Source organism: Delphinus delphis, chromosome 11 (genome assembly GCF_949987515.2).
Source record: "Delphinus delphis chromosome 11, mDelDel1.2, whole genome shotgun sequence".
In the NCBI taxonomy this organism is placed as follows: domain Eukaryota; kingdom Metazoa; phylum Chordata; class Mammalia; order Artiodactyla; family Delphinidae; genus Delphinus; species Delphinus delphis.
In genome coordinates this window covers 91,990,754-92,009,581 of record NC_082693.1, presented here as the reverse complement: position 1 = coordinate 92,009,581, position 18,828 = coordinate 91,990,754, and the positions used below count along the sequence as shown (strand labels likewise).

General features: G+C 55.1%; 1 protein-coding gene across 2 annotated transcripts in view; it reads right to left on the bottom strand.

Annotated features, from left to right (window-relative positions):
* The window catches only part of TRIOBP (TRIO and F-actin binding protein), a 58,234-nt gene that overhangs the window by 20,469 nt on the left and 18,937 nt on the right, over positions 1–18,828 (bottom strand). The window contains exons 7-10 of one of the 2 annotated variants that reach the window (XM_060025632.1): positions 15,943–16,057; positions 14,115–15,245; positions 10,678–10,755; positions 8,342–8,479 (exon numbers count right to left, since the gene is read on the bottom strand). In XM_060025632.1, coding sequence (XP_059881615.1) covers positions 8,342–8,479; positions 10,678–10,755; positions 14,115–15,245; positions 15,943–16,057 — 1,462 coding nt within the window. Of the gene's footprint in view, positions 1–3,986; positions 4,170–8,341; positions 8,480–10,677; positions 10,756–14,114; positions 15,246–15,942; positions 16,058–18,828 lie in introns of those variants that run through there. The other variant, XM_060025633.1, reaches the window with a different exon arrangement.

The window sequence follows — 18,828 nt, the reverse complement described above, 5'->3', positions numbered from 1 at the left end:
GCGGCTGGAAACCTGGAAACCGGAGCCACCTGACCTGGCCACCTCCCCTGACCCGCCTTCCTGTCAGGGAGCCCCATTCTCCTCTTCCTCAGGTGGAGGAAGAGACCTGAGAGGGGCTTGGGCCAGCAGCCTGGACATCCTGAGCCGTCTCCAGCCATGGCCTTGGGACCAGGGCCCCTGGATCTCGGCAGGCCGGCAGCCCAACTCCTGCATCGCAGCCCCTGCCCGGAGACCTGTCTGAGGGAAGGGACACAGGCTCTGCCCAGACCTGGGAAACCCCAGGCTGCATATGCCCTGTCTGCTCTCTCTCCTTCCCCACCCTGTTCCCCACGTGGGCCGGAAGCCGCTCAGCGTGGTTCTAAGCTAAGACTGAAAACCGGTTAGCCACGCTCAGGGCCACCAAGTCACCTGGGTCCACATGCAGATGGAGACCGCCCCCGTGGCCCCAGGGGAAACGTGCTGAAGAAACATCCACCCTCCTCTACCTCCCTGATCTAAATTCCTGTGCTGCTGAGGCAGTCCGCACCTCCACCTCCTGGCGCTGAGAATGAGAAGGTAGGCCTTCTGGGATGGACCACGGAGCTGGCATCACTGTGCTGACCCGAAGAGAGCCCCCGGAAAGGACAAGCAGATAACCCAGCCAATCGGACTGAGCTGAGCCAGGGCTGGGAGACCAGCCGTGGGCTTCCAGAGGCTGAGGAAGGGCAGGAATGACAGGCTGGGACCCTGAGGGCTGCCTGGGAAGTGGGGTCACGGTGACCTGCCTAAGTCACATGCCCTCCCTGAGCCCGGCTGCCTGATGTGGCTAATGATAGCAGGACCCTGCCCTCCTGCCGGTTCCGTGAGAGAACTGAATGGGCCACACGTGGAGACGCCAGCACACACACCACACACGTGCCGCCCACGTGCCGCATCAAGCACGAGATGGTGCAGTGACCTTGGGGACAGGAGCTTTTAAACCTGCTGGCAGGAGAGGTCCTGAAGTCACCCTGGAACCCCCCGAGGGGTCACAAGGTCTGATAACATAAATCGCCTCCCCTGCACCTTCACGCGTGGCCCCCAGGCCCAGACACCATTCCTCCTCCCGAAGGAAGCTCCCTTTCTCCTTTTTCCTTTCCGGAGCACTGACAGGTCCTCACAGTGGGCCCTCGTTCCTTTGGCCACAGGTCAGCACTGCCTCCCGCTGGCCTGGACCATCGACACAGCCTCCTGTAAGGACACTCTGGCAGGGGACCCGATCCAAAAGGCCGAATGTCACAAGCCGCTTAAAACCTCCAGGGATGGCTCCAGATGGCTTCAGAACAAGGTCCAGCTGCCTTAGGATGGCACAAAAGCCTCAACCTGGACTCCCCACTGCTTAGGGGGCCCCATGTTTATGTCATCACACATCCTCTCTGATGCCCAACACATCAGGACTAGTAGGGCCCTCCACACATGCCTGTGTCCTCTGCTTGAAATACCAGGCCGCCGCCTCCTCCTCCTTCGACCAGGCAAACCCCTTCGCATGCCTTAAGACCCGGCTTAATTGCCACGGCAGAGGCCCCTTTCCCAGTACACACCACACACCACACCAGGCGACCTCCCACGGCCTCTGTTGCATCTGTGATTGTCTTGAAGCCATTTACTTATCCCTCACAGGCTAGACTAGAAGCAACTCAGTCAGGGAGTTCATGCCCCAAGACCCGAGGACTCAGGGAACATTCATAAAAATTTCTTTCTTTCTTTCTTCTTCTTTCTTTTTTTTTTCTCTCTCTCTTTCTTTTTTTTTCCTTTGGAACCAGGCCCCTGTTCTACACCAGGAAATAAGCTGTGAACAAGAGATGTGGCCCCTGCCCTGGTGAAAACTCAGGGCAGAAACAGACAATAAACAAGCGCACAGGTATATAATTTGATGCCGGGTAGCAGCTGGGGAATGAAGCTCCAGGGGCAAGGCTGCACCCGGCTAGCGCAAAAGGAGGTGGAGCAGATCCTGACTCCAGGCCTGGCTTCCCGAAGCCTCTAAGCATTTACCCAGTCACAGCACCTTTGCCACTTGCTCGTTCAGATTCCTGAGGTCGGGGAGATGGGGCCAGAAGAGAGGAAAAGGGTATGAAGATGAAACAGGAAGGACCCCGGCCTGGAGCAGGCTCAGGTCTGAAAGCGGCCAGGATGAATCCGGTAAACGCTGTCAAAGGTGACTGTGAGCCTCCCCTCCGCTCTGAAACCTCTCATGGCTCCCCAGTGCCCCTGACCAAAGCCCAAGCTGCTCTTCCTGGCCTCTGAGGCCTCCTCCCCAAGTCCCTTTTCTACGTTTTCACCATTTAATTCCCCAAATATGGCCACCAGCCTTTGTCCACACTGTCCCTCCTCCCCCAGCCCATCTCCACCTGACCAAGTCCTACAGTCACAGGAGGACATCTCCCTCGGGAAGCCCCCTCCCATCAGCAGGGATGTGCTGTCTTCCTCCACATGCTGCTTCTAGCAGCCTTACCCTTGTTCAGTGTGTGCTTCCCCAGGAAAGGCAACTGTGTACATTTCTTATCTCATCCTGAGAGAAGACTGGGACAGACCTGGTTACAAACTCTGGCTCGGCCAGGGCCCAGCTGTGTCACCTGTAACTTCACCTCTCTACACCTCAGTGTCCTCATCTGTTAGATGGGGAGTTACCATCAACCTTCAGGGTTCCAATGTGGTAATGTGAAAGCACCCAGTTCAGGGCCTGGCAGGCACCCAGTCAGCAATGAAACCACCCCCCACTAGCCTGCTGGGGGGGCGGGGGCGGGGGCGGGCGGCCAAGACACTGACTCAGCTCCTCCCCCCACATCCCTCTCTACTCCTCCCTGACAGGGAAGGGGAGGCTGCTGACAACAGGAAGGGCCGGCAGAGAGGTGGCAGGATGTGCAGAGCCTGAGGAAGTCCAGGCAGTGAGCAGGTCATCACACTCACAGGGGCAGGGCCCCTGCACACAGCACCCTGCTCAACTCTCCCCACCCTCCTCATCAGGCTGTCAGAGCCTCCCTAAGTCACTTGCCAGAAACCAAAAGCAGTCCTGCCCCTCTCTTCCAGAACATCACAGTCAAGGGGCCAGAGTGACGTGGAAAAGGGCTACTCCTTCCCTTACAATCAGGGTAACCTCTGGCAACTCACCAACGCCCCTCCCCAAGCCTCAGTTTATCTGACTGTAAAATGGGGGTAATGGTGAACTCAGCTATGAGGTGCAATATGATAAATAAGGCGCATGTATTGAGAGAGCTTGGGTAGGGCTCATCCCCAAGAGAAAGACAAATCCCTGCCATCGTGTTCCCCACCCCCAAGAGCGGGCCTGCCCCACCCAAGGTCCCAGCGCCGCTGCGAAGTGGCAAGCTCGAAGTGGCAAGCCCGAGAGAACATGGTATCCTGCTGCTTCAGAAGTCCCAGGACAGGCTCTGGTCAGGATGGGAAGAGGCGGCCCCTTCTCACCCACCCAACCTCCGGCCAGCGCCCACACAGGCGTACAGCCTTCCCAGGCCCACATCAGCGCGACCCATCCGAACCAGGGAGCGCCTCTCTCCAGGCCCCGGCGAGACCCAGATCCAGGCCAGGCCCATCTCCGCTCCTCCCGTGGCCCAGAACCCTGAGAGACCCTACGGATCTGGCAGCTTAGGAGGATCAGATCAGGTTTTCACCAAGGGGGGAGCTGGAAAGGAGAAGGGAAAAGGCCACCCGGAATCTGTCCGTGATTGGTCCCGCAAAAGTGAGGGGGTGGTGCCTGGGAACGAGAGTTCCCATCTTCTCGGGGGTTGCCCGGGCTTCTGGCCCAGAAAGGTGAGGCGGAGGCCGGGGGAAGGTGAGGCAGGACGGCCGGCCCGTGCCACCGGGGTCGCCCTGTCTTCCGGCCGAGACCTCCTCTCGCCTCCGAGAAGTGAGGAGGGGGCTGCCCAGGAGGGGAGCGGCTCGGCTCTGGCTCTGGCCGTTGCTCTCATCCGGACCTGGGGCGCAGAGGGGCTGCCCCCCGGGGAGGCACTCACCGTCATGGCGGCACCCCGGGGCGGCGAGAGCAGGAGGCAGGAAGGTGGAAAGGGCTCTTGGGCCGGGCTCAGCGGCGCGGGAATCCCGCCGCCGCCGCCGCCGCCGCCCCTTTCGGCCGGCCGCCGCCGCTCGTCCGGCCCTTCCCTTCCCCGGCGCTGCCCCAGCCCCTTCCATCCGCCCATAAAACTTTTTTTTTTTTTTCAAACTTCCTGGGAGGATCCGGGCGGGCCAATGGGCGGCGGGGAATCCGAGACAAACAGTGGCGGGGGCCGCGAGTAGGCCAATAGGAGCGCGGGAGGGGCCCGGGGGCGGGGTCTGCCGCGACGGGACGGGTGAGCTGGGGCAGTCGGGGCGGGCGGATGGGGGCGGATGGGGGCGGAGGGAAGTGAGGGCGGGCCGAGCTCTGACGGCGGGCAAGCTAGGAGGAAGGAAGGGCCTAACGTGCAGGTGACTCTGTCGGGCCACGGCTAGGGAGTGCGGGGTGGGGGCAGCCGGGTGTGGCACCCTCGTCGCCCAGCAACGGCTTCCCGACCCACGCCAGCCGCCGGACGGAGCGATGGGTCCATTAGGCCTCGGCGCCTCGGTTTGATGGCGACATGGGCAAAGCACCCATTACTACCAATTCAGCGGGTCCCACACGCCAAGCCCTGTTCGTTACCCATGTAATGGACTTTCAACCTTACCACAAACCCGACAGGTGATATCCTTGTCCCCATTTTACTAATGAGAAAACGGAGGCTCAGCGAGGTGAGCCAACTTGCCCAGGGTCACACAGTAAGAAGAGAAGGGATTCCTAGGAAGTAATCTAAGCACAAAGTGAGTTCTGGAATTGGTAGGGCCTTTCCTAAACGTGCCCTCCTCACCGGGGGTCTTTCTCGCCTTAAGAACCTCATTTTGGGTTCTTGGGTGTGGGCTATACCCGTTTCTCACTTTCCCAGAACACTTGGTGGTTTGTAAGAGTACATTTGCCCTGCAGAATCTCCTCTAAGCCTGCAGCTGAGGAGGTACTGTGGTGGAATTTGTTGCTAACTGCATGAGGTGGCTTATGGGGCATTGTGACTTAAACCCTATATTACCTTAAGCAAGGTCCTTAACCTCTCTGTGCCTCAACTTCACCCTCTGTAAAATGGGATAATGCTGTTATCTCACAGGCTACTGTAAGTATTAAGTGTTAATTTAAGTAAAGCACCTAGAACAACCCCTTTATCCCTAGTTAGCTCTCCTTAGGTAGGGGCGCAGGGGAGCTTGGAATAATTACCACTTCAATGATTCTGCCATCTCAGTTTGGGGTTCGAAAATTATTGCTGTCATGATTATAATCACTATCTGCATTTCACAGATAAACAGAGGCCCAGGGAGCTGAAGTTTTCCCAGCATTTCCCATTGGAATTCTCTCCTCCACCCTGAGGAATGAGACCAAGGGTAAGTCCTCCTAGACACTGGCCTTCTGGCATCCCTGTGCTGAGTGTTCCCACACTACCCTGTACCTCACTCAGGCATTTGGTCCTTGGGAGAGTGCATGGACAAACAGAACACCTCAGCTACCACCAATGCCCTACCGCAGTGGCGTGGACACCTGGCAGTACCAGCCTCCTTGCTGGTTTCCTGGCCTCTGGGACTCCCTTCTAGTACCCTCAACACAGTGATGAGAACACTCCCCTGCTCAAAGTTCTTCAACACTTCTCCACTGTTGATACACACATCCTTGTGCCCGCAGTCATGTCCACTATCATCTGGCCCCTGCCTGCTGTCCTCTATCATTAGACACACACATTTCACGTGCTAGGGCTACACAACGCTGGGAAGTCCCAGAACGAGCCAGGTCCTCTGTGCCTCCCTAACTGCACATGTGCTGTGCCATGCCTGGAACACTTCCCTTCCCGTCCTCTTATGCCCCAACACACGCACACTCACTCTCTCCCTTCCCTCCCTCCACATGTTTGTTTGCCTGGAAAATTCCTCCTTACCCTTCAAGTCTCAGCCCAAAGGAAGCCAGAGTGCCCCCAGCACAGACTTAGAAGCTCCTTTCCCAGGGCTGCCTGCGTGAACTCCCTGCCCAGAGCTCCCTGCATCTGTACACTCCCCAACTCCACTGATGACCACACAGTGTTCTAATCAATTATATGTCCGTGTCCTCACAAACTGTGAGCTCCTTGTGGGCAGGAACAGAGTGGTTTTTGTCTATATCATGGTAAGCCTAGGGCCTCAGCCCACATTAGGTCCTTAGTAAACATTGGTCGAGTGAATGAATGCACAAATGAAGGAATGACTGCCTCATTGCAACTTGCCCCGGTAAGACAGAGATGGCACGGCTTCAGGGACCCAGGATTGACTTATTAAACAGAGCCACCAAACCTTGGGGTTATCCAGTCTCAAAGCATTACTCTATTGAAGATAACAGTGTGAGGCTCAGAGAAGGGAGACGATGGCCCAAAGTCACACAAGTTAGGGGCAGAGACAGAACTCAAGCCCAGGCTTCCTAGCTCTTGACCTTGGACTAATTTCACTGTCCAGCCCAAGAGATGTGTGAAGCTGCTTTAAGTAACTGGGTGGTTCCACTAGCAGTTCCGTCTCTCAGCTCCTGATTTTCCTCATTCCCAGGTGAGAGAATAGCTGCAAATTCATTGAGCCTCAGTTGCCACATCTGTCCAATGGAGAAAATCTGCAGAGACTCTCAGGGCTGCAAGGAGGACTCAGGGAGATACGGATGCACAGAGGTGGGGGGGTGGGCTCTGAAGTCGGCCAGAGCAGGGTTCAAATCTTAGCTCTCCCCCATTGTGTGACCTGGAACAAGTGAGTTTCATTCCCTCATCTATGAAATGGACAATATGAACTGTACCTAGTATGCCTAGTGGTGAGGATTCAATGCAATCAGATGTGCCACGCACTGAACACAGAGCTGAGCACATAGTAGGTGCACAATAAATGCTGGCCATCATCACCATCATCATCATCCCAGAGTCCATTTCCCCATTTCTCTCCCCCTTCTCTCCAGCCAAAAACTTACCTGCCCCCTCCTGCCGGAACTGCTGTGTGTTAGTGACCCTTAGTTAGGTTGATAAGGTAATTCCCGCCCATGGCTTGAAGATACCACTCTGCCCAGATAACCACGTTTGCCTGGTTACCCTTGTGCCTTAACCCCCAAAGAGCAGCAGCGAGGAAATTAAGAAGTGGATGGAGAAGCTAGTGTTTGGACGCCCTCCTACCCCGTACCCCACCCCATCACACCTCTGTGCATCCTGATTTCCCTGAGCCTTCCCTGCAGCCCTGATCATCTCCATAGATTTTTTTTTCCCCATTAGACAGATGTTGCAACTGAGGCTTGGTGAGTTTGGCTGCTGCCATTCTCTCATCTAGGAATGAGGAAAATCAGCAAGAGGCCAGTTCCTCTAAACCAGGGGTCCCCAGCCCCCAGGCTGTGGACTGGTACTGGTCCTTGGCCTGTTAGGAACTGGGCCGCACAGCAGGAGGTGAGTGGCGGGCAAACGAACGAAGCTTCATCTGCCACTCCCCCGTCGCGCCCCATCGCTCCCCGTCGCTTGCTTTACCGCCTGAACCATCCCCCCCACCGCCTGTCCATGGAAAAATTGTCTTCCACGAAACCGATCCCTGGTGCCAAAAAGGTTGGCGAACGCTGCTCTAAACCATAGCTGTGCAACCTCGGGCAAGTCTACCTCACCTCTCTGAGTCCCGGTCCCTTCATCTGTAGAATGGGTATACAGGCTCTCAGCCTAGAGCTAGACCCCAAGCTGATGAGACTATGAGAGTCAGCCTGTCACCGAGAGAAGAGACCCCATGAGCCAGGCTGTGGCTCCTGGAGATGGCCAGGCCTCTTCCCTCCCACCGTGAAGGGGGCAGGAGAGCACAAGTCACAGCTGCCTGCCCTTGAGAAAACCACCAACCAGAGGCCTGAGTGTTTACAGCCCTCTCTGGGCAGGGAATGGGTTACGTAATGCCAGATGTTTGTGCAACTGGCTCAGACCCAGGTCTGAGACACACTTTGCAATCCCAGAGCCCCTCGCAGGCCCTCCCTCCCTCTCCCCCTTGCTCCCAGCCTGGCTCCCCTTGGCCTATTTGCTGATTGGGAGCTTTCAGCTGGGTGGATTATTCCATCACCCCTCACCCTGAAAGCTGAAAACAGCCCCAGCCTGGTCCAGCAGGTGGGACGTCCCCCTCGCTGCAGAGACCACGGAAGCTCTGGGCTCTGCTTCCAGCTCTCCTTCCTCACATGGGGCCTCCACATCTCTCACTCTGAGCCCCTACTGGCTTTTCTTTGACTGACACCAGCCTCCTCCCTCCCCTCCCCCACTCTCCCCACCCTCACCCGAGCCCCACCCCACTGGAGCCAGCCTACCCTTTGCCACCTGAGGACCCCCAGAGACAGCAGGAACGGATTGAACAGCGTGGGACGGTCCCCGGGCATCCGCCATGAGGTCACCAGTCGGCCCTTGAGTGGGCTCTCAGCCTTGCCCTCCGCTGGCCTCTTGTCTGCCTGTCAAACAGGGTCCAGTGTTGGCCCCCACGTCCCTGACGACAGCCTCCCCTGCCCATGCTGCCATGCCCACCTCAAAGGCCCAGGGTTGCCATCTTTCTCCTCTCCCAGAACTGCCGAGGTGGACTGCCACGTGTTCACACCGCGTGGTATTGGTTGACAGGGCTCCTGGGGCTCAGCGCCCTTGGGGATGTGCACTTCTCCACCCTCAGGTCAGACCCCAGGTGGCCGGCGGGAGGGCAGTGCGGACCATAGATGTGTATTCAGCCCGCATAAGGTTTTCAGATTATTTTGCATTAGGTTCCAGTGTTAAATAATCATGTAGTTTAACACATAGCTACATATTTCCAGCTCCTCTTGAAATATCTAAAGATGGAGAAACTCTGGGCTCCTCTTCCCCAAGGCAACAACCCTCTGGAGCCAAGGGGTCACTCAAGGGCCCCCTAATCCTGAGTCCTCCATCTGCCTACTCTCCTCCCCTTTGTGAAAGGAATGAGTCACAGACTTCCACAGCCACACACCCGGCAGAGTCCCCAGTGCACCCTCTTTGGAGTCATCCTTGTTGGGGAAACTGAGGCCCCAGTGAAGCAGAGGCATTTGCCCAAAGTCACACAACAAGTTACTGGCAGAGGCAGGGCAGAGCCCAGGTGTCCCAACTCTTCAGAATCCAGGGATTCTCTGGACGTGGGACATGAAGCATCAAAGCACAGATCCAGGGCTTTGGGGGGAAGGCCTGCCTCCACCCTGCACCTCGTCGCCATCACAGCCCTGACCACTAGACCGTGGGCTCCTTGAGGGGGCTTTGGGGGGAAGGCCTGCCTCCACCCTGCTCCTCATCGCCATCACAGCCCTGACCACTAGACCGTGGGCTCCTTGCTGGTGCTTCACGTCGCCCCTGGCCCACACCCAGGCATACACAAGGTGCTCACGAAGGGTATGTGAATGAATGAGTGAGGCAGTTATCAATTCTGTCCAGTCCAGGCTTCCTGGGGGGGGATTGAGAGGTTTTCTGGGTTGCTGGGGCAGGCCAATTTCATGGAGACTAGAGGGGGACACCTGTATTGCTGTTTCCTCTTTGTTCACAAAACTCTGGCCCCAGGAAGTATGAAGAAATAACCCAGAAAGAGGAAGAGCAAAGTTGCCGGAGTCCCTGTGAGAGCTGGAAGTGCTTTTGGTGACCAGTCCCCGTTCCCTCCCATTTCACAGATGGGAAGACTGGCCCACCAAGCAGTTAGAATGCTGCTTCTACTATGCGAGGCCACGCAGGCAATCAGGGCAGAGCCAGGAAGCGGCGTTGGGGGTAGCAGAGAGAGCGCTGGGTAGGAGATCCTGAGCCCTAGGTCCTAATTTGAGCCCGACCACCGACCAGCTATGTGATCTGAGATGACTGCCTACCCCTCCTTTCCTCATCTGCACAGTCAGGGGCTGGGCAGAATCCCTCCAGCTCTGACTAGCGGCAGGGCCAGACTTGGGGGCTCCAGACTGCCAGACAGACACCCCCCCCCCGCCCACCCCCGTCACACCCAGCTTCTCAGGAAGCGGCATGGGGAACAGCAGAACAACAGCAGGATTAGAAAAGCACAGCCTCAAACCGCCTGGTGTTCTCCTCGCCCCCCGCTGCCCCAGGCCCTCAGCTCTGACCTCACCTCTCTGGAGGCTGCGGGTGATGAGAACAGTCTGTTTGGCAGGTCTGTGGGGAGGGGCGGGGCAGAGCATGTGCTCCAGCTGCAGCCAGGCCTCAGAGCGGCCTCGGCGGGTCCCACCCCTTGCACACATCTCTCCCGCCCCAGGACCCTGGAGCTCCTCCAGGCCCAGCTGACTTCTGTACCTCCTTGGCCCTCTTCAGTGCTTCTCTGGCTCCAGCTCCTGGAAGCTCTACCCTTTCTCCCAGCCTGGCCAACCCTCCAGAATCAGGAGGACCTTGCCTTCAGAGACCATCAGGGCCAAACTGCCATTTGCCCAGGGAAGGGCAGCGACCTTTCAGGGCATCCTAGCAAGTTGAAAGCAGAGCCCTAGGCTTCTGACCCTAGGACTGTCCACCCACCCAGAGGCGGTGGAGCCCCTCTTCTCGATGTCCCCATGGCAGAGCCAGCCTTGGCCTGGATGACCCCAGAGCTGATCTGAGGGCCTCAGCGCACCTCCAACCTGATTTCCCTTCCCTTCCCCTCCCTCTGTGCCCACACCCATGACCCAACTACCGAGTCTGCCTGCTTCTGGTCAGTCAGTGAGTCTTGGCCTCTGCTTCCTTCTGACTCCTCAGGCTCCTTTGATTGGAACTGGAGGTAAGAAAGAACACAGCTTAGGTCAGATTATTCCCCAGGTTCCAACTTCTTATGCATCCATTCGTCATCCATCCATCTAACATCAATAGACCCATGTATCCATCCAACCATCCAGAATCCATCCTATGTCATCCACCCACTCATCTAGCCAACATCCATTATCCCAATACATGCATCCTCAATTTATTCATCATCTATTCATCCATCCTGTATCCACGGGGCTTCCCTGGTGGTGCGGTGGTTAAGAATCCACCTGCCAATGCAGGGGACATGGGTTCGATCCCTGGTCCGGGAAGATCCCACGTGCCGTGGAGCAACTAAGCCCGTGAGCCACAACTACTGAGCCCGTGCGCCCACAGCCCGTGCTCCGCAACAAGAGAAGCCACCCCAATGAGAAGCCTGCTCACCGCCACCAAGAGTAGCCCCCACTCACCGCAACTAGAGAAAGCCCACGCACAGCAACGAAGACCCAACGCAGCCAAAAATAAATTAATTAATTAAAAAAAAACTATATCCACGTATCCTTCCTCAATCCATCCAACATCCATTCATCCATCTACCCATCCTTCCAACATTCATTCACCATCCATCATCCATATTCCACAACATTTACCCATCCATGCAACATCTATCTATCCAGCACCCTTCATCTGTTCCATTCATCACCCGTCTATCCATTCATCCATCCACCCATCCAACATCTGTTTCTCATTTGTCCAACATATATCATCTATCCATCACCCGTTCATACATCTGTCATCCATCATTCATCCATCAACTACCCACGGACCTACCCACCTTCCGTCTGTTTCTTGCAAGCCCTCAAGCATCCATGTATTCACTGGTCAACCAGCCACTAAGCTCATCTCCTTTGTGTCAGACCCTGGGCCAGGGGCCAGAGGTACAGAGATAAAGTAGGTGCATCTCCTGCCCGCATGGAGCTCATGTTTTTTAAGGGAAGACGACAACTGAGTGTGATCAGATGAAGAGGAGCAGAACTACCAAGCCCGGAAGGGAAACATCACCAATCCAGGGGTGGCGTGAGTATTCAGGGAAGGCGTCTCAGAACAGGGCAGCTGATCTAAGACTCAAACAATGAACAGATGTTTGGTGAGTGAAGAGGGAAGGGAAGAGCTTCCTAGCTAGAAACAGCAGGCACAAGGGCAGGGAGATGTGCTCACAGAGCTCTGCAGCCAGCTCAGCACAGCTAGAGGGCAAATCTGGGGGGGAAGGAAGGCCAGGAGGCCTTGAACGCCATGCCAAAGGTTTCCTAGAGGTGACCAGCTGGAGCCCCAGCAGGACCTGGTGAATGCCTCTGCTGTGTCATCTGTGAAATGGCCTGAAGCACCTGGTGTTCCTGCCCCTCCCCAGTCACCATCTCCTAACCACCCAGGGACCCCTGAGCCTCACCATGGAGTAACTCTAGCTAGAGAATCTCTTTCCTCCCTCTTCTCTTTTGACCAGACCAGCCTGCAGCATCCCAGCGTCCACTGGGACGCAGCATCTTCTCCTTGAGCTGCCTGTGGTGGTCCACCTGCCTGCCCAACAAGCCTGATAGCAACCTCTCATGTGCAGGACCAAGCTGGCTCATCCCTGCATCTCTGGTGTCTGTGCATTGAGTTGATCAGGGGAGAAATCGAGAGCAGCCTCAGGGAAATGCAGGGAAGGGGGCTCCCTAGTCCTTCCATGGGCTCAGAGGCTCCACAAAATAGTGGTTAAAAGCTTGGGCTTTTCCAAGACATGGAAACAACCTAAATGTCCATCAACAGATGAATGGATAAATAAGATGTGGTGTATATACACGTGGTGTACACACACACACACACACACACACACACACACACACACAGGAATATTACTCAGCCACAAACAAGAATGACATAATGCCATTTGCAGCAACATGGATGGACCTAGAGATTATCATACAAAATGAAGTCAGAAAGAAAGACAAATGTCTTTTGTCTTGCAAACTAGTATATATAGGATGCATAAGCAACAAGGTCCTACTGTATAGCACAGGGAAATATATTCAATATCCTATGATAAACCATAATGGAAAAGAATATGAAAAAGTATATATATGTATAACTGAGTCACTTCGCTGTACAGCAGAAATGAACACAACATTGTAAATCAACTCTACTTCAATAAAATTTTAAAAAGTAAAAACTCGGGCTTTGGAGTCAATACTTTGATCTCACTTCTCTCGACTTATACTTGTGTGACCCCCAGCAAATGCTGAATGAGTCTGGGCCTCGTATCGAGCTGAGGCACATGTGGCAAAGCATGCGAAGCCCGAAGGCCAAGGCCCGGCACACCATAAGCCCTCCCCTGTCATCTGTGGGGGAGGCAGTACTGGGCTGCACATTGTGGAGACGGGGAGGGTCTGGATGAAAGAGCAGGAGCTGCCGCGTCGCCCCAGTAGTGCCTGTCAGGGAAGTAGTTGGTCCCGTTTTACAGAGGAAGACCAGGACCAAGAGAGTCTGGGTGTCCAAAACCACCTGCTGCATTCCTGGTGAGCTGAGGCCAGGTTGCAGGGTTCTGGCCTCCAGGACCCTTCCCACTGACCGTCTTCAGGTAAATGCTCTGGGCAGCACCAGAGCACTGCTGACTCTGTGACCCTGCCCCTGGGCCAAAGAGACAGGAAGGGATTTAGTGAGCACCTACTATGCGCCAGGCACTGGGCCTACTTTACATATAGGCCCCCATTTAAGCAGCTGTCTCAGCAGCCAGCTCAGCCCAATGAGCATTTATGCAACCCCTTCTCTGTGCCTGAGAGGAGCTGTATGGGCCAGAGAAAGGTAAGTGAAGCTGTCAAGCTTCACTCCTGGACTTTAAGGAACTTGGAATACAGCAGTGGCGAGGGGACACGACCACGCTGGCTGCAGTCCCAGACAGGGCCAGGTAGAAGCCACCAGAGGCAACACAAACCAAGTATTGTAGGGCCAGGAGGGGAGAAGGGCCTGGCCAGTGCATCTTGCTTGAGGCCTCAGGGTGATCTGCACGGAGCAGACCCGGGGTCCACCCCTACCCTGGCCCTGACTAGCTGTGTGATCTTGGGTGAGTGGCTTAACCTCTCTGTGTCTCAGTTTCCTTGTCTGTAAATAAATAGTGCCTTTCTCATCAGACTGCTGTGGAGATTAAATGAGGAAAATACCATGAAGCATTGAGACCAAGGCTTAGCACACAGTACATGCTCAGAAACAGTGCTCTCATTATCGCTGTGCAGTTTGTGCTAGGGGAAGCTTTTGGTCAGGAGGATTGTGTGCAGAAGCTGAGGGGAGGCCTTTCGGGACACTTGTGTGCGGTGGGACTGACTTTCAGGCTGCCCCTCGGAAGTGAGGCTGACTTACCTCCCATTGTAGCGAGCTGGGGCCCTCTGCAGGGCTCCTGCCCCTCAGTTGGCCTGTCTCCTCCAGACCAGCCATAGTTGAGGTCTCTGGTCCACTTGTCACTTTGGTCTTTGGCCACTGGGTGGAGATGCCGGCAGGGCTGGGTGGCTGGGCGGAGCTCTGGGGCCACTGCCCAGGGCTGTATCCGTTGACCAGAGTAGCTCCTGCCCCTCCTTCAGACTGGGTGTGTCGCTCTGGCTCCAGCTCCAGAGTACCCTTCGTGCCTGGGGAAATTGTGCCTGGCCCACCCCAGTGTCCAGCCGAGTCCCGGCGGGGCAGCTGGGCCTGCAGGAGCTCCAGGAGGCCTTCCCAGTCCAGCCTCGGAAGAGTGGAGGCGAGTGTCGGCTCCCCCGAGTGGGTCCAGGCCCCCTCTCTGGGGGCCATGAGGAGGCCCACCAGGTCCCTCCAGTCAAGCTCGGGCTGCCTCTCGGGGCCACGCAGGTGTGGACAGGCTCCCTCAGCCCCCCAGCCCGTGGCAGGGGTGGTCTCAGGCCTCTGGGGTTTCGAGAACTCTCCTGGGCCTGCCCTGGAGCTCTCTGGGGGCCTCATAGGCTGGTGAGGACTGGACAGCTCCTGCAGGCTGCCCCAGCCCCGCTGAGCTGGCCTGCCAGAGGGCTCCCATGGCCCAGCACTGGGGGGTTCCTCCCAGGCCTCTGCCTGCCCCCTGTGGCAGGGGGGGCCAGCCAGCAGCTTCCAGCTCTCCTCAGACTCCCTGGGAGGGCCCCTCCAGGTTTCCTCTGGGGCTCTGGCAGCCCCCTGCCTGGGCCCCCCAAGTCCTAGCCAGCCCCCCAGGCCTGGGCCCTCCTGCCTGCCCCAGCCTCTCTCCAGGTGTCCGTGTGGGTCCCCGGATCCTGGCGGTCCCTCCAGACTCTGCTGCCCTCCCAGGGGCCGTCTTGGGCCCGCCCGGCCTCTTTCCAGAGGGCTCTCTGTCCGCTGCTCCCTCTCAGGAGTCCTGGCTGACGTCCTCGGGGGCGGCGAGGACCCCTGGAGCCGCCGTTCCCCCTCAGGCCGCCTCTCGGGGCTCCTGGGATGAGGGGGCTCTGCTCGGCTCCGCCGGGCCGGTTCTGCCTGCTTCGCGAGGGGCTTGGTTACCTGAGGATGAGGTGAGGGAGTGGGTGAGGCTCCAGGACCTTGACTGGGTGGTGTCTGTCTAGGAGGACAGGAAACTGGGGTCTTAGCCAGGCTTCAGGGAGTTGTAAGCTCTGTCCTCACGGCAGGCTGGATTAAAGCAGGTCAAAAAGTACCTAGGGTCTCTGGCTTCCCTCCCTGGGGGTGTCAGCCCTTACCTCTCACCCACCTTCCTCAGTTCCAGAAAAAGATCTGCAAACAGCTGCTCACTTTCCGGACTTCCCCCTCCCCCCCAAGATATTGATTCCAACCTGGGCTATCAGGTGCCGGAATTTCCACCACCAATACTCCATTCACACTGGGTTGGGCCCTGCCATCTAAGAGTTTCTTTAAAAATGCCAATCCCCACCCTGGAAGAGACAGCCCTTAGAGCTGGACTGACGTATGGGGAGGTTTTCCCTGAAAACTTCTCAAGATGGCAGGTGCCTAATGGAGGACGGGGGCAGCATGGAAGGGCCGTCTTCAGGATGGACTGATGGGGTCTGGCTCAATTTTGCTGGCTCTTTGGGAGAGGGAGGAGCTGGACGCCCATGATTGGGACTCTGACCCTTTCGTAAAGAACCTCCCTTCCCAGGACCCCCGCCCAGCACCTGGGGGAGGGGAGAAGCTGTGGCTCACCCCTTGGGGGTGCAGGGGCCCCGGGCAGGCTGGCAGTGCTCACCTCCCTGCTGAGGGCAGGGCTGGACTGTCTTCGGAGAGGTTGGCTCTGAACTTGGCTGGGCCGCTGCGACCGCCCCTCATCCCGGGTCTGGAAGGCCCCCGGTGCCTCGGACTTCCTATGAGCAAACGCACCGCCCCTCTGAGGGCCCTTGGGACTGCCCCACTCCCGGCACCCCAGCTCCTCTACTCCCACCCCCAGTGGAAGAGATGTAGCAGATCCAGGGACCCACCACAAGCTCGTTGAAGGGCCTTAAGTGAGGGAGGATCCTTTCAGGGCCTCAGTTTCCCCTTCTGCAAAATGGGGATAGTCGACACTGCCCTATTCTACCTGCTTCATGGGGCTGTTGGGAAGACGAAATGAGAAAAGGGGTGGGCAAAGGTCGGGGAGCTCAGCCTTGGCCTTGACCGCCTCCTGTCTCACTCAGTACTTCCTTTCTGGCCGCCACCCCACTGGCAGCCCACAGTTCACCCTCAGACAAAGGCTAGACTGGTCCTTGTGGGAATTAAGATTTATTGAGCACCTACCGTGTCGCAGGCAGTGTGCATGCGTGATCATAATGGCAAACATTTATGGAACACTTCCTGTGTCCCAGGCACTTGTACTATCTCATTTCAACTCCTGCAATCCATGAGGTGGAGACAGGAGAGGCAGAATGACATATGCCCCCATATTCCATTCTTTCTGCCCATTTTCTGTCCATATGGTAAATTTTGGACTTCCCAGGCCAACCTGTTCCCCTCAGTACTAGCTGCAGCCCTCTAGCTGTTGGTTAAAGAGCTCTTAGCAAGATCAGAAGGAAGAAACATCCTCTTTTCCCCACAACTCCAGAAAGGCCAACATAAAACCGCCCATGCAAATGTCATTTCTAAGACACCCAGATTTCAGGCATTGTTGCCACGTCCGGCGAAGACAACCTCTAAGCTGTGGAAAGTCCCTAGTTCCAGCTAGTTGTCTTGCTTAATAATCGTTAGCCATGGCTATTAATATTTAACGTGACATCTCTGTTGAAATGTAGGAACATTAAACAGAATCTGGGTACATCTCTCCCCTCCCCTGTGTGAGGGGGTCAAAAGAAAAGACCTAACCACTCCACTGGGTATTTAGGATATTTATTGCAAGAGGGTTTGAGAGTCAGACTTCATCTAAATTGGCAGATGGAGCTGTGTCTCTGGTGGCTGAACCAAACCAGAAGGCTGGGAAAGATGACCAGGTGCTGACCTTGACCCAGCCAGTGAAACAGGAAGAAGAATCTCTCCTCAGGTCTGAGCCAGGACCCATACCCTGCAGTCTGCCTCCAGCTTGGGGACTAGGCTGAAACTCTACAGAGGCTTTAGAAAGTGAAACAATTAAGGCCTTGGGCTTTGTTCTTGTCTTATGGCTTTTGCCAATGTTATTGGAATCAGATCCATAAACTAATTTGATTTTTTAGCCATTCTTAGCATTGGACTCACAGGAAACCAAAGTTCCCTGCTCTGGAGTAACTGTTTCTAAGTTTGATGGCTGCCTGATCAGGTTCAATTTTTAATCCAATTTGAAGCGAGAGAGTTTCCTTGCTCTGTGAGATCTGATGCCTTAGAGTGAATTTCCCTCAGAACCGGGGTGTAGGAGCCTCTGCGAAGCAAAAACCCCAACGTTGACTAGGTGGGGAGGATAATGGCAGAAACTACCCTGTGCAGGGTGGCGAGGCAAACGTGCGTTCTCTTCCGAATGAATGCATTTTCCATATAAACTCCAGCTTGTTCAGTGAGCATTCCATCTGAGAAGGTTCCCCCCGTGTGGAATGGAGAGAGGGGAGAGAACTCAAGAAAATTCTGAGACTTGGACAGAGACCCAGCCTCCTGATGCTGAAGCAACAGTATTTCCTCGGGCCACCTGTTCCTGAGGGTTGGTGTGGCTCTGCACCGAGGATGACAAAGAAGCTTGGATGGGCTCTTCCACCTCCAGAGGGTATTAAAGGACAGCGACCATCAAGTCAGGTAAATTCCATGAAGGCTCTGTTTTGAATTCAAGATACTAGGAAATGCTTATATGATTCTAAGACAAGAAATTCCAAAGGCATCAAGAGGGCAGGAATGAAGATATCGAGCCAAAATTCCTAATGCTTTAATGTGATAATAGCCCTTTAAGAAAAAACGTCCAGCCTCAGTTAGAGCAATGCTTGAACAGAGTAGATGCTCAATAAATACATGTTGAATGAATGAATGGGAGAAAGTAAGAGTACAGCTCTATAGCCACCCACTCATAAATTTCAGTCTGTCCCTTAGAGATATTTAAGTAGGTTTTAAAATTTTATCTTCAGAGGACGAATGGTTTTCTACTTGGAAAAAATGCCATACAAGAGGGAAAATTTTAATTACTCAGTAGAGTCGTAAAGCCTTGGTTAAAAGCAAATAATCTACTTCACCAAAATATATATGCTAAATATGCAATTTTTATATATCAGTCATACCTCAATAAAGCTTTAAAAAAAAGGTAAATCTACTTCAAAGAGAGCAAAATGAATAGAAGTATCTGTGTAAAAACAATTAAATGATTAATAAAAGTATAAATATTCCAGACTTCTACTATAAACGCTTTATCTCTCTAAAAGTTAATTACGGTAAGAAAAAAAAAGAAGGAAAGAAAATTTAACTTTGGTTCAAAGACCCTGCTGAGTCATCAGGTAAAGTCAAAGGTATGCAAATTGACATCAGACCAAAAATAGTCATCATAAAAGGCCAAAGACAAAGGGGATTTTCAGGGTAGTGAGACTATTCCGTGTGATACTCTGATGGTAGACACACGTCATTATACATCTGTCTGAACTCAGAATGTACATCACCAAGAGTGAACCCTAATGTGAACTATGGACTTTGGGTGATAATGTGTCAGTGTAAGTTCATGGAT